Source organism: Atractosteus spatula, chromosome 4 (assembly GCF_055471065.1).
Source record: "Atractosteus spatula isolate fAtrSpa1 chromosome 4, fAtrSpa1.hap1, whole genome shotgun sequence".
In the NCBI taxonomy this organism is placed as follows: domain Eukaryota; kingdom Metazoa; phylum Chordata; class Actinopteri; order Semionotiformes; family Lepisosteidae; genus Atractosteus; species Atractosteus spatula.
Window position 1 is genome coordinate 1,644,630 of NC_142709.1, and position 13,821 is coordinate 1,658,450.

At 42.5% G+C, this 13,821-nt stretch overlaps 1 protein-coding gene across 2 annotated transcripts; it reads right to left on the bottom strand.

Moving 5' to 3' along the window:
- Positions 1-4,162: 4,162 nt before the first annotated feature.
- LOC148835590 (uncharacterized) lies at positions 4,163-13,821 on the bottom strand. 2 transcript variants are annotated; one of them, XM_088913931.1, is made up of 6 exons: positions 13,688-13,821; positions 12,236-12,523; positions 11,201-11,452; positions 10,551-10,667; positions 9,800-9,838; positions 4,163-7,202 (listed from the first exon to the last, which is right to left on the bottom strand). In XM_088913931.1, the coding sequence occupies exons 1-6, from the start codon at positions 13,743-13,745 to the stop codon at positions 5,479-5,481; spliced, it is 2,478 nt and encodes an 825-aa protein (XP_088770057.1). In that variant the 5' UTR covers positions 13,746-13,821; the 3' UTR covers positions 4,163-5,478. The 2 variants fall into 2 exon arrangements, with proteins under 2 accessions (XP_088770057.1, XP_088770056.1); XM_088913930.1 differs by having other exon boundaries at positions 4,163-7,214.

The following is a 13,821-nucleotide window of genomic DNA, read 5'->3' on the forward strand; positions in this document are numbered from 1 at the left end:
CTCACACCTGAAGAAGGCTTCACAGCCGAAACGTTGTGTTTTCTGTCTTCTCTTTTCAGCATGGAAACTTATTACTTGTTCCTTTGCAGACTACGGATGCTGATGCAGATACACACCTGAACTACTGTGGTATTAGATATATATTTGCAGGTGATGCAGCGAGTTGTGTTGCAGGGGAAAGTGCCTGGTGTGGATGAGTGCTGAGGGTGGTCAAGGGAGCTGTGAACAAGAAGGTTATGCAGATTAGGTGGTCGGTGATATGAGATGATAGGGCGGTCAGAAGAAAGTTCCAGTGGAGAGATCATCCTGTAAGATGGGAAAGTTGTCATTAATGGTCCTGGGGACAGAAAGGGTGTTAGGGTGGTAGATCTGAGGGCTGTTTTTGGCTCTGGAGAGGGCCCTGTCAATAACATGGGTGGGGTTAACTCTGTTGATGAAAAAAGAGTGCATTTTGAGGCCTTGGTTATGGAAGTCCATGTTGTCACTGCAAAGTTTTTCGGAGCCTGATGAACTGCGGAAAAGGGGAGAGGATTTTTAGTATGTGTGGGGTGTAAGGAGCTGTACAGGAAATAGCTGTTATATATTCTTTTCAACACATTAACACTGTGAAGGTCCCACTGGTTACCAGTATTAATCATCTGCAGATCTGATACAAGTAGACCGCTCTGGCCTTAGGTTAGGGTCTTGGGATAGAGGTCAGCCTGAACCCCTTGTTCCATCATGCACAGGTCACAGCCCATAGAGCTCATCCCACCACAGAGCCTCAGGGTCAGCAAGAGTTTTCTGAGCACTACATTGCTACAGAAGAAACGCGTACTCATCAAGAGTTGGAAAAATGAATTGGTTGTGGTTCTAAAGGTGTTTTCATTTCTTCAACTATTTGCAGCCCTTAAACCCACAAAATATTCTGGTCTGAACACTTCTGGAGAAAAAGTAATTAAAAATGCCACCGTACCCCTTAAACATGTTATTCAAAACAATAATAAAGTCCAAATAATTAGTTATAGTTAGTTAAAATAGTTATAACTACTTATAGCTAATTAACACTGGATTAGTGAGTGCTTATACAGGACTTAGCATCATTGTAACTAAAGTATTCTTTCATTTAGAGTTAGAGCTACAGAGCAAACAACACACACTCCTCCTCCACTTTGCTATTGGTAATGTTACACTGAAAGTGTAACTTAAGTCATTATTGATCTTTCTCCTTTATCTCAACTGCTTTATCGTAACTGCTGCTAGTCTGGTAACACTCATCACGAGTCCTCCAAACAAGTCCATATTGCCAGATGGACAGAGGAGCATGGAAGATGCTGTAGTAAATGTGTTAGTATGATGAAGGGTTAAAAAGCAAACATTTGATGGCTGGATGCTATCTGTTATGTCTGTTATGTAATTAGTAGTAGCCTCTGGTCAATGCAACTCACTCTGCTACAGATATGTCTGATCGAATGCTTTAATGTCATATATCCTGTTTTCTGTAGAAGCTTGCAAAACTAACTTCTTGGCGGGATACCAGGGATATCTCAATATAAAAATTGTTTGAGTTACTAACAAGTAAAAGTGATGATGTATGCATAAATGTTCTATGAAATATTGTGGTTTCTGGTTTAAGTTTAACATTGCATTTTGTATTGTGAGACCTGTGTTCCTTTCTTTATTTTTAATAACAATTTGATCATTATTATGTAATGATATTTATTATTATAATGAACTTGTTCAAAGCTCAAAATAGAGCAAAAGACAGCTCTCACTCTCAAACATTGGCTCTATCTCAGAAAAATGCAAAAAAAATGTCAGTGTTTGTCGGTGGTAGAGGTAGAATTCATTATCATGACAGCTTGCAGGAAGAAGCTGTCTCTGAATCTGGAGGTTTTTACCTTTCTGCTCCTATAATGCTTACCAGAGGGAAGGGGAGAGAAAAGTGAGAAACCAGGATGACTGGTATCTTTAGTGATACGTCCATCTTCCTGAGACAGCTTCCTGTGTGTTGTAAGCATGTCTACAGTAGAGGGGAGCTGTACTCCAGTGATGGACTGGGCTGACCTGATCACCCCCAGACAACGAGCTGCTGCCAAAGCACACTGTAATCCCACACGTGATCCACTCTCAATAGCGCACCTGTAGAGAACAGTGAAGGCAGACAGGTGAGATCAATCCTCTTCAGGAGACTGGGAAAGAGAAACAGAGTCCAGGCTACAGAGGTGAACTGATCTTCAGGCCCTTATTTCAGTACTGATGTCAGGGCACAGCAGCAGTGCACAAGAGACTAGATCTACAGTCTGCTCCTTTGTTTTCATTACATGATACATAGTTTGTTGATCAGATGGTTTGTCCCTGCCAGTGGCCTGGATTTTATTTTTATCAAATGTCACAAAAAACTGTTTTTATTGAATCCTGTGAGATATAAGCAATTTTGTGTAGGCTACAGGTTAACAGTTCTCTGGCTACAGCTACAGTATGTTATACAAAACATAAAACACAATCCTTCAGTTGTAAGAATATTTGAAGACAGACCAAAATTTGTCCACTGTCTGAGGAAGTAAAGGCGCTATTCTGCCTTCTTTGTACTGTAGCTCCGCTTACATGCAGGGACCATGTTAAATCATTAGTAATGAAGGTACCCTGGAACTGGAAGCTGCTAACCATCTCTATAGCCTCCCCATTGATGTGAAGAGGGGTGTGGTCTCTACCTGGCTTTCTAAAATCAGTGACCAGCTCTTTGGTTTTGCTGACGTTGAGGGGGGGATTATTGTCAACGCACCAGGCCTCGTGAAAACCGACTGCTGCTAGTTGAGATTTTAATTTTTCCACTTTTCTTTTCCGTAACTCACTTTTAGTGGGAAAGTCCAAAACATATGTTTTGTGTGCAGTTTGAAAATGTTGTTCTATATTTCCCTTTCTTGCTTAGACGCTAGCGTTGAAGATTTGAATGCTAAAGTACAAAAAAATAATCATCTTCCCATTCCTTGTGGTACCGGTAAGTTTTTGGTCTCTTTGCTTCATCATTTTCTCTCACAACTATCAAACTTATCAAGCTGCTGGCGAATTTGTCACGGCCAGTCTGTTTCGCTCCATTATGCACTGTGGCGAATGTGAGATTCGTGCGGCAATAACCAAGAGACCGTTCTTGGGTAGCACTCACAACACTATTTACAGAGCTCCTGAAGCCTTTTTTTCAGCATCAGCCAACACTCAGGGAAGAGACTTTTACAACACATTCAACAAGGGTTAAACACACACATGGGCAGTCAAATGTATGACATTACATGCATAGATCTGAATGAATTTTTAGGCTATCAAAAAAAAGTAAACAGTCAAATAGAATTTTTTTTTTTGCCAAACATCGACTGTTTTTTTTCGATCAACATCGATCAATCAACTGGTTGAGCACCCCTGCCCTAAACAGACTTACTCCAGATAGTAATGGTGGCATGGTGGCGCAGAGTGTTGGAGCCCTGGGCTCACACCTGGTGTACTTCCTGTGTGAGGTCTGTATTTTCTCCCTGAGTTTGTGTGGGTTTCCTCCCACAGTCCAAAGCATTCTGGTAGGTAATTAGCTTCTGGGAAAAATTGGCCCTGGTATGAGTGAGTGTGTCTGTGTCTGCCCTGGGGTGGACTGGCGTCCTGTCCTGGGTGTACCCTGCCTTGAGCCCATTGCTTGCTGGGATAGGCTGCAAATCTCACCGTGACCCTGATTTGGAAGAAGCGTTGGAAAATGGATGAATGTCTGGTTTATTGATGTAATCGTGACTGTTTAATCTGAGTTAACTATTTGGACTCCTTTGGATCATTGTGGACCAGTTGATGTTTACATGCTTTATTATGTCAAACATTTAGAAAAGGGCAACAAAGCTGGGAACTGCAAACAAGCTTTCCTCACTAAAACTCAGCATACCCCCTTTCCATACAGAAGCTCTTGTGGCAACAGGCATTTTCTTGCTCACCTTTTCTCCTTATATCAGAGTAAATTTTAAATTGTGCACAGTGATGAGGAAAAAGAGTTTTTAAATCCTCAATATAATTATGCAAATTATAATTGCTTACCATGCAACCATCTTTGCTTAAATAAGCAAGAGCGTTATTTAATATTAAGTAAACTGATATTTTTTCAGACCCTACATGAAGAAGAAAAATTAATAATTAAGAATTGGTGTAAGAATTGGTAAGAATAAAAAAACTTTATTTTACATAACACAATTAAACATGGCTTCTCAGAGCACTTTACAGAATGACAACAACAACAATCAAAAAGAATACACAAGATAAAACACAATTACAATACACAGAGGAGGCTGTGGATGGTGGTACTAAGTTTAGTAGGAGCAAGAGGGGTAAAGAACAGAACCAGTTAAGTAAAGGCTCTTCTAAAGAAGAAGGTTTTGAGTCTGGATTTGAAGGAGTTTAGAGAAGGGGACTCTCTGATATCCTTGGGGAGAGAGTGTCAGAGCTTTGGGGTATAGCAGGAGAAGGCCCTGTCACCCATAGAATGTAGATGGGCTTGGGGGACAGATTGGAGACCAGAATTAAAGAGCGAAGGTTGCGAGGTGGGGAGTAGGGCTCAGACAGGTACTGAGGTGCCAAGCCATGCAGAGCCTTATAGGTGAGCATGAGGATTTTGAAGTCGACACAAAACTTGACAGGAAGCCAGTGCAAGGACTCCAGGATAGGAGTAATTTGATCACTCGCACAAGACCTGGTCAGGATTCTGGCTGCCGAAATTTGGACATACTGGAGTTTGTTTGTCAATTTGGGAGAAGACAAATGTGTTGATCGCCTTTTCAGACACAGTTAGTGATGACATAGGACGTAGTCTAGCGATATGGAAGTCACAAAACAAATCAATCAAAGGATCTGCAGGTAATGTGTGTCTGAGAAATGAGAACGGCTTTCATGATGGGCAGCACAGTGTGCAGTGGTTAGCAATTCCAGGGGTGCAGCCTGGGAGGAGTTTGGCGGACCATTTTTTCTCAGAAACCAGTAACCTACCAGCATGTCTGTGGGCTGTGCAAAGAAACCAGAGCACCTAGAGGATGGAAACCCACACAGCCACAGGGAGAACGTAAGAACCACACAGGTGTCACCCCAGGGATAGAACCAAAGGACTCAGGATTGCAAGGCAGCAATGCTAATCACTGCCCCATGGTGTTAATTAAATTATTCAAATACAGTATATCTTCTCTGTGTTATTTGCTTAATCAGGTTATTTTAATCTACTCATTAAGACTAATTTGAAGTCCTAAGAATGTTTTGGCTCTAAAATATGGTAAATAAAATGGATATGCATTCAGAATGCACCTGTAGGAATAAAAACAAAAATAAAATAGTACTCAGAAAAGATCAAATCAATATATGAATAATTATTTCAATTTTCTTTCTTGTATATTGAGTGAGGGATTATTTCATTACCTGTTCCGTTTATCTGGTGTTTGCGAAAAAATTATTTTCACATTTTGACAAAAAAGAATTCCACTCTTTTTACTGCCCATTGTCTGCAGCCTGACCTTCCCCCACAGGCTTTGAACTGTCCTTATTCAAGTCTGACTCACTGTCGCCTGTCTGTCTGACCTCCATCTTAAGTCTGTCCCGCTTCTCGTCCCTCTTCGGACTCTCCACCCGCGGCTCCGGACTGTCCCGCTTCTCGTCCGTGTCCTGACTGTCCACCCGCGGCTCAGGTCTGTCCCGCTTCTCGTCCCTGTCCCGACTCTCCACCTGTGGCTTCGGTCTGTCCTGCTTCTCGTCCGTGTCCCGACTCTCCACCCGGGGCTCCAGACTATCCCGCTTCTCGTCCGTGTCCTGACTGTCCACCCGCGGCGCCGGTCTGTCCCGCTTCTCGTCCGTGTCCCGACTCTCCACCCGCGGCTCCGGACTGTCCTGCTTCTCGTCTGTGTCCCGACTCTCCACCTGCAGTTCCGGACTGTCCCGCTTCTCGTCCGTGTCCTGACTGTCCCGACTCTCCACCTGTGGATTTGGTCTGTCCTGCTTCTCGTCCGTGTCCTGACTGTCCACCCGCGGCTCCAGACTGTCCCGCTTCTCGTCCGTGTCCTGACTGTCCACCCGCGGCTCAGGTCTATCCCGCTTCTCGTCCATGTCCCGACTCTCCACCTGTGGCTTCGGTCTGTCCTGTTTCTCGTCCGTGTCCCGACTCTCCACCCACGGCTCCAGACTGTCCCGCTTCTCGTCCGTGTCCTGACTGTCCACCCGCGGCTCCAGACTGTCCCGCTTCTCGTCCGTGTCCTGACTGTCCACCCGCGGCTCCGGTCTGTCCCGCTTCTCGTCCATGTCCCGACTCTCCACCTGTGGCTTCGGTCTGTCCTGCTTCTCGTCCGTGTCCTGACTGTCCACCCGCGGCTCCAGTCTGTCCCGCTTCTCGTCCATGTCCCGACTCTCCACCTGTGGCTTCGGTCTGTCCTGCTTCTCGTCCGTGTCCTGACTGTCCACCCGCGGCCTCGGTCTGTCCCGCTTCTCGTCCATGTCCCGACTCTCCACCTGTGGCTTCAGTCTGTCCCGCTTCTCGTCCGTGTCCCGACTCTCCACCTGTGGCTTCGGTCTGTCCTGCTTCTCGTCCGTGTCCTGACTGTCCACCCGCGGCTCCGGTCTGTCCCACTTCTTGTCCATGTCCCGACTCTCCACCTGTGGCTTCGGTCTGTCATGCTTCTCGTCCGTGTCCCGACTCTCCACCCGCGGCTCCAGACTGTCCCGCTTCTCGTCCGTGTCCTGACTGTCCACCCGCGGCTCCGGTCTGTCCCGCTTCTCGTCCATGTCCCGACTCTCCACCTGTGGCTTCAGTCTGCCCGGCTTCTCGTCCGTGTCCCGACTCTCCAACTGTGGCTTCGGTCTGTCCTGCTTCTCGTCCGTGTCCTGACTGTCCACCCGCGGCTCCAGACTGTCCCGCTTCTCATCCGTGTCCTGACTGTCCACCCGCGGCTCCGGTCTGTCCCGCTTCTCGTCCATGTCCCGACTCTCCACCTGTGGCTCCAGACTGTCCCGCTTCTCGTCCGTGTCCCGACTCTCCACCTGTGGCTCCGGACTGTCCTGCTTCTTTTCTGTGTCCTGAATGTCCACCTGCAGCTTCCAGATGTCCTCCTTCTTGTCCGTCTCCTGACAGTCCCCTGTCAGCTTCTGATTGTCCAGCCTCTTGTCTGCGTAGCATTCCATCAGCTTCTGAGTCTCATTACACTCATCCACAGACGTTGCCTGACCTGAAAAAAAAACTTTTCAGTATAGACATTACAAATGTGGATGTATTTTTGTTTCAAGACATTTGAACTCAGTTGAAGAACCAAATATCAGAATTAAAAAAATAAGATTGAAATATACTGAAAGTGTATTGTCTACATATAAGAGAAAATACAGTTTCCTGAAAAAAAGCAAAACTATTTCAATTTAGATATTCACACACAATGGACAAAATTCCCCTGTCCACTATATGTTATATAAGCATTTCACTTTAAATATTAATACTACAGTATTTTTTGTTTGTTTTGCAAAAAGAGCAAACAAATTATTTTGTTTAGGTAACCCCAGAAGATGCTGCTATGTTTGTTAGTTGTACTGTTATACTCATTTGGAAGAGCCAGCTGTGAGTTTCTCATGTCTCTATTCACAGCTATGAACCCGGCGATCTCATACAGGAAAATGAGCAGGTGGAGGTGGACCCCCCCAAGCCATCAACTTTTGAGATGCTCATCTCTTATTATGCTACACCCTCGTACCAGAGGCTCAGCATTGGAGTTCCTGTTTAAATCGCTCTATTTTGATTACACAAATATTTTAACATAAATGTGTATGCTTAACATTTACAGTGCCTATAGAAAATCTACACCACCCGGACTTTTTCACATTTTATTGTGTTACAGCATGGAACCATGATGTATTTTACTGAGAATCTTTTGCCACTCATCAACACAAAGTACTCTATAATGACAAAGTGAAAAATATATACATTTGGCTAAATTAAAAAAAAAACACACAGAAAATAACTGAATGCATAAGTATTCACTCCCAATACTTTATAAGGTGGTAAGACCACCTTTGGCAGAAATTACAGCTGTGAGTCTCTTTGGGTAGGTCTCTATCAGCGTTGCACATCTTGACACTGGAATGCTTGCCCATTCTTCTTGGCAAAATTGCTCAAGCTCCATCAAGTTGGATGGGGAACCTTTGTGAGCAGCAATTTGGAAGTCATTCCACAGATGCTCAATTGGATTGAGGTCTGGGCTTTGACTGGGCCACTAACAGGACATTAACCTTTTTGGTTTTAAGCCACTCCAGTGTGGCTTTTGCTGTATGTTTCGGGTCACTGTCCTGTTGGAAGATGAATCGTCTTCCAAGTCTCAGTGCTCTTGCAGACTGCAGCACGTTTGGTCCAGGATTTTTCTGTACTTAGCTCCATCCATTTTCCCTTCTACCTTTATGAGTTTTCCACTCCCTGCCACAGAGAAGCATCCCCAAATCATGATGCTGCCACCACCATGCTTCACTGTTGGGATGGTGCTCTCAGTGTGATGGGCTGTGTTAGGTTTGCGCCAAACAAAATTCAGTTTTGGTCTCATTAGACCATAGAATCTTCCTCCAAACTGTTGAGTCTCACATGCCTTTGGGCAAACTCCTGCCGAGATGTGATATAAGTTTTTTTTCAACAAAGTCTTTCTTCTTGCCACCCTTCCATACAAGCCAGGTTTATGAAGTGTGCGTGATATTGTTGTCTCTTGGAGTTTCTCCCATCTCTGTCATGGAGGACTGTAACTCCTTCAGAGTTGCCATAGGCCTCTTGGTGGCCTCCCTTACTATAGCTCTTCTTGCCCAGACACTCAGTTTTGGAGGATGGCCAGTTCTGGGCAGATTCACAGTTGTTCCATATTTTCTCACCTTTTTAATGATGGACTTCACTGTGCTTCAAGGTATATTCAATACCTTGGAAATTTTCTTAAATCCTTGCCCTGACTGGTGTTTTTCAAGAACCTTGTCTCGGATCTGCTTGGAATGTTCCTTGGTCTTCATGGTGTTGTGTTTCCTTGGAAATGCACTAAGTGGGGAAACTCCCCGACACAGGTGTATTTGTTCTAAAATAATGTGAAATACCTCAACTGCACAAAGGTGGACTCCAGTCAAGTAATTATGTGACTTGGAGAAGAGAGTTGGTTACTTCAGAGGCAATTTAGGTGTGTCAAAGCAAAGGGGTGAATACTTTTTAATTATTTTCTGTGTTTTATTGTTAATTAATTGAGTAAAATTCTCAATTAAATACATCATGGTTCCATGCTGTAACACAATAAAATTTGAAAAAGTCCAAGGGGGGTGTAGACTGTCTACAGGCACTGTATAAAGAAAATGAAGTAGTTCTTAGCTTTTAATTGACCAATTAGAGTTAATAAAATTCACTCTTGTATTCTTCTGAATTACTTAGCATTCCAAGCTAAAAGCCTCCAAAAGACTGTTGAACTTTGTCTTAATAGAGCCAAATCAAACCAGAACAGGTGTGCCAGAAGTATTATTTTTTAAGCAAATTTAACAAGCCATGTAAGTATTGTACGCTAAAGAAGACTGCCACATTTGACCACATGAACATCATGTAATATAATAGCATTATAAAATTATTATACAAATGTCTGTACGCCTGCACACATACAATAAGTGTGCAAGTATCAAACAAGAGCAAAAATACTCCTGCTTATGTAATAAGAACATATACAGTGCTTTGCAAATGTATTTAGGTTTTTCCTATGGTGTCAAATTTGTGAAAGTTTTTGTGCACAGCTGTATTTTCCACATTCTACCAGGTGTTTGTAGTACATACCTGTGTGGACACTATTGTCTCCTGACTTCATCAGTGGTGCTGTAGAATACAAACAACAATAAATATTAACACAAAGACGTCCAAAGACTTAGGCGGTGTCCTAATGTTCACACTGACCTCCCCTTCCTGTGATGTCGCGCAAGTGTGGACCTCAAGTGTGTGGGTATTTGAGGGTGCACTCTAATAAAAAGGTTAAAGGGACACCCTCACGTGATGTCACTTGCCGGTTATGCTGGTTAAGTCAAAAAGCTGTCTGTTGTTCATGCTTCTTTTCGAGTCGCTAAGGGCATGTAAATAGATACATTTTTCATTTTCCACTCGCACTTTGATGAAATTGATGAAATCCCATGGTCAGCTCAGTTGCTAATGTTAATACAGTATCATGATATTACAATGGATGATTACAAACATCCATCCATTTTCTAATCCAGTTCAGGGTCATGGAGGAAGCCGGAGCCTATCCTGGTAAGCACAAGGCAGAACACATCCTTGACAGGATGCCAGGCTATCGCAAGGAAGACACCCAGACACAAACATGCAAAAACACCCGGGCAAATCTTCTCAGAAGCCAATTAACCCCCTGCGAACATGGAGAGAACATGCAGACTCCACACAGACAGTCCCCCAGGTCTGCAGTTGAACCCAGGGCCCCATATCTGTGAAGCAGCAATGCAGACTACCATGCTGCTGGATTCTAAACATGTGGAAGAACTAAATTAATTTGTGCTTTCTCATAAAAAGAGTAGCCCACCTGTTTGAAGTCTCTTGCAGTAAAATTTCCAAAATAAAATACCCAAAAGTATTAAAATGAGGATCACAGAAAGAATTCCAATTACAATAGAAATCTGATTTCCATTTCCATCATCACCTAAAAAAAGACAGAAATGCATTAAATTCATAGAAAGTAAAGGTACATATTTTTTTCTCAATAAAATCAAATTAAGCTTCCCTTATACCTCAAAAGTCCCTAGATCATATAAAACACATACTTATACATTTTAATTCTAAATCATGGGATAGAAAATGACCAGTCAATCAATTTGCTATAAAAAACCCCATGTATTAGGAGCAGAAATTTTATGACAGTTACAGTAACACATAAGATTAATCTATCAACCATGAACTAGAATGGTATTCATCACAATATGCTGAAATTATATTAAAAACACATCCGTAACAGTAAAGATTGATAAAAAAAAACTATGATAAAGAAAAACTAAACTGAAAACCAGCCATATAGCTGTAGATGAATCACAGGGACAGAGTCTTAGGCTAAAATCTAAAGAATTGACAGAAGACATATTATAACAAATAACAAATAACTATATGCTATGAACCTAAACACATAACTTTACTGTTGTACTGGTCATTCATTGAGTGTGAAACCCCTAGTTACAATACCGGGTTTAAAGCAGAGCTCAGCAGAAAAGTCCTCGCTGCTTCTCTCGCTCACAGGGTTGCTGGAGATACACCTGTACACCCGGCCCTCGCTCTCCTCTCTGCTGATCTGCAGCTCTTTCCCTGCAAGGACCTGCGGAGGAGCTCCAGACACTTCCCATCTGTACTCAGTACTGGGGCTTGTGTCCCCAGCACAGCGCAGAACTGCAGCAGAGCTGTTCGCAGTGCAGGTTACCGCTGGTTGTGTTACCGAACCTAAAATTGTAGGAAAACAAGTGGGATCACTCTTTGAGAGAGAAATTAAATATGAACATGTAAATATGAATTTGATCTGGTGCTGTAAAATATAATAATGCTATCCCTCTATTTCATTACCATTTGGTTCTATGATTGAAAAGTCAAACCTACATAGGAAAAGGAATCACTTCAAAGGTCATAACAGACACCATACACTTACCTTTAACATTTCTATGATTAGGCAGAGTGGGGAACAGTGACTAGGGTGGTCTTGTGGCAACAGTGAAAAGAAGGGTTGATAAAAGGAGAGAAGGGAAAACAACAAATGTATCCAGAGGCTGTAGACGAGGTGAGTTAGTCAGTCTTAGTCAGAAACGGAGAGAAAGGGGGATTGAGGTGAAGCAGACTGACCAGGATTTGGCAAGAGAGAAGGGAAGGGAAAGGGGGAACCTAAGCAGATGGCTTAGTAAGAACAGAGCCAGTTGTTTTCAGTAAGGAACTTCAGTTCACAGAGCAGCCTGATCAAGAAGAGGTGAGAAGGTGCTAGTTAGTGGAAACGAGACAAATGTAAGGTCCTGGCGAAGAAAATGGTGCTGGAAAAGATGCAAGCAGCAACTGCACATGGAGGAGTGGATGTGCAACGTAACAACTGACAATTTCCCAGGCTTCTGTTAAAAAACACCATAGACCACTAAGAACATCTGACATGCAGCGAATATGTCGGACATTTAGAAAGACTGACTTCTGTAGATGTTGCATTGGATACATTGTAATCTTAATTCTGAAATAATGGCTACTCACTGATGACTTTCACTTGATACTCAAAGACTTTAATTCTGCCATCTTGGACCACCTCTGCTGCGTACGTTCCACTGTCCTGTAGGCTGAGCTTCTCGATCGTCAGGCTTCCATTTTCCTCGTTCAATGAGATTCTGTTTTTGAACCTTCCATAAATTGTTGTACCAGAACTGTCAAACTCAGCAATTTTGTCTTCTGAAAACTTCCAGGTAATATCTGTCAATTTTTCAGTAATGGCAGGACTTAATTGTATGGTTCCATTTAATAATCCAAAGCGTGACTCCAACTTGCCTAAAGTGAAAAATATGACAATATTGGAATTAGACTTGAATTAAGTGCATTTCTTTAACATTTTACTTCATTTCATTTCACCCGTTTAAATGTGTTTTTCACTATATTTTAGTTGTAGCTAGTGAGATTACTAACAAAAGAAGAAAAATGCTTTATTCATTTATATTTGATCATTCTAAGCTGAATATAACAGAGGTTATTTGCTGTGCACCTGTTATAGTGAGAAATCCACTGGAATTTGAAAGGCACAGCAAACCCACTGGGTCACTTTGCTGGTTTATTGGACCATCAGGCTTGTTCACTCACCTGTGTATTCTGTGTTACTTTAGGTCACCCGAACCTCACCTGTGTCAGATATATGTAACAGTGCTCAGTGACAGTACACATCTTACAGAAGTGATGTGACTAGAAACCTAGACAGTGTGTTATTCTCCTGCTACAGACGATCCAGTCTTCTGGTGAGCTGGAGTTAGCTGCTCTTTAGGGAGTGGCGCCGTGTACAGTCTGTACCCCTTGATTCGACCGTGATCGAATCCTGGCAGGGGCAGAGCAGAGCTGAATCTGCCATGAATAAATAACTATGTGGAATTCACATCACTATTGGTCACATTAGTATTAGTATTCACATAACTGTTGTTTCATTTTTTCAAAGGACAGATTTCTGTGTAGAAGAAGGGTAGAGTACTAATGAAAATCCAAAGAGGCTGTGAAAGAGGAATCGCATTCACCATTTGCACTGCTGTGGAAAATTTCATCTGGTCACTGGTCAATCTAACACCAAGCAGGTTAGTTGTGTCAGTTTGCTCCTGCACCGCAATATGCTAACTCACAATGTGTGAGGAAGAGGGCTAAAAATCACAATTTATCATTCACAAGTAAATGGTTGAATCGTCCAACTACATATAACATATCTGATAACATAATAAACCAAATAAATATACATTGATATAGAACATGTTACATTTGATATAAAATATAACTCATATTTTGCAAAGATAATGACACATTTTGCGTTTGGTCATCACGTTCAGCAATCTTTCCATTAGATAAACAGTATCGAGGTAATGTCTCTATGTCTGTTCATTTAAATGCTGTCTAAACATTAATTTAACTTGAAAAATTAAAACATCACATAGTGTAAAATAAACTTCATATCAAACTTACCAGTAGTGAGGTTCGTGAGCAGAACAAACAATGCAATAAGAAACCAGGGTTTCTCCATGTTTTCGTCTCTGGTTCCCTCAGGTCTTCACAGATAAGAACGGACTTCGGAATGCTGATTTTCTATTTACCGTAAT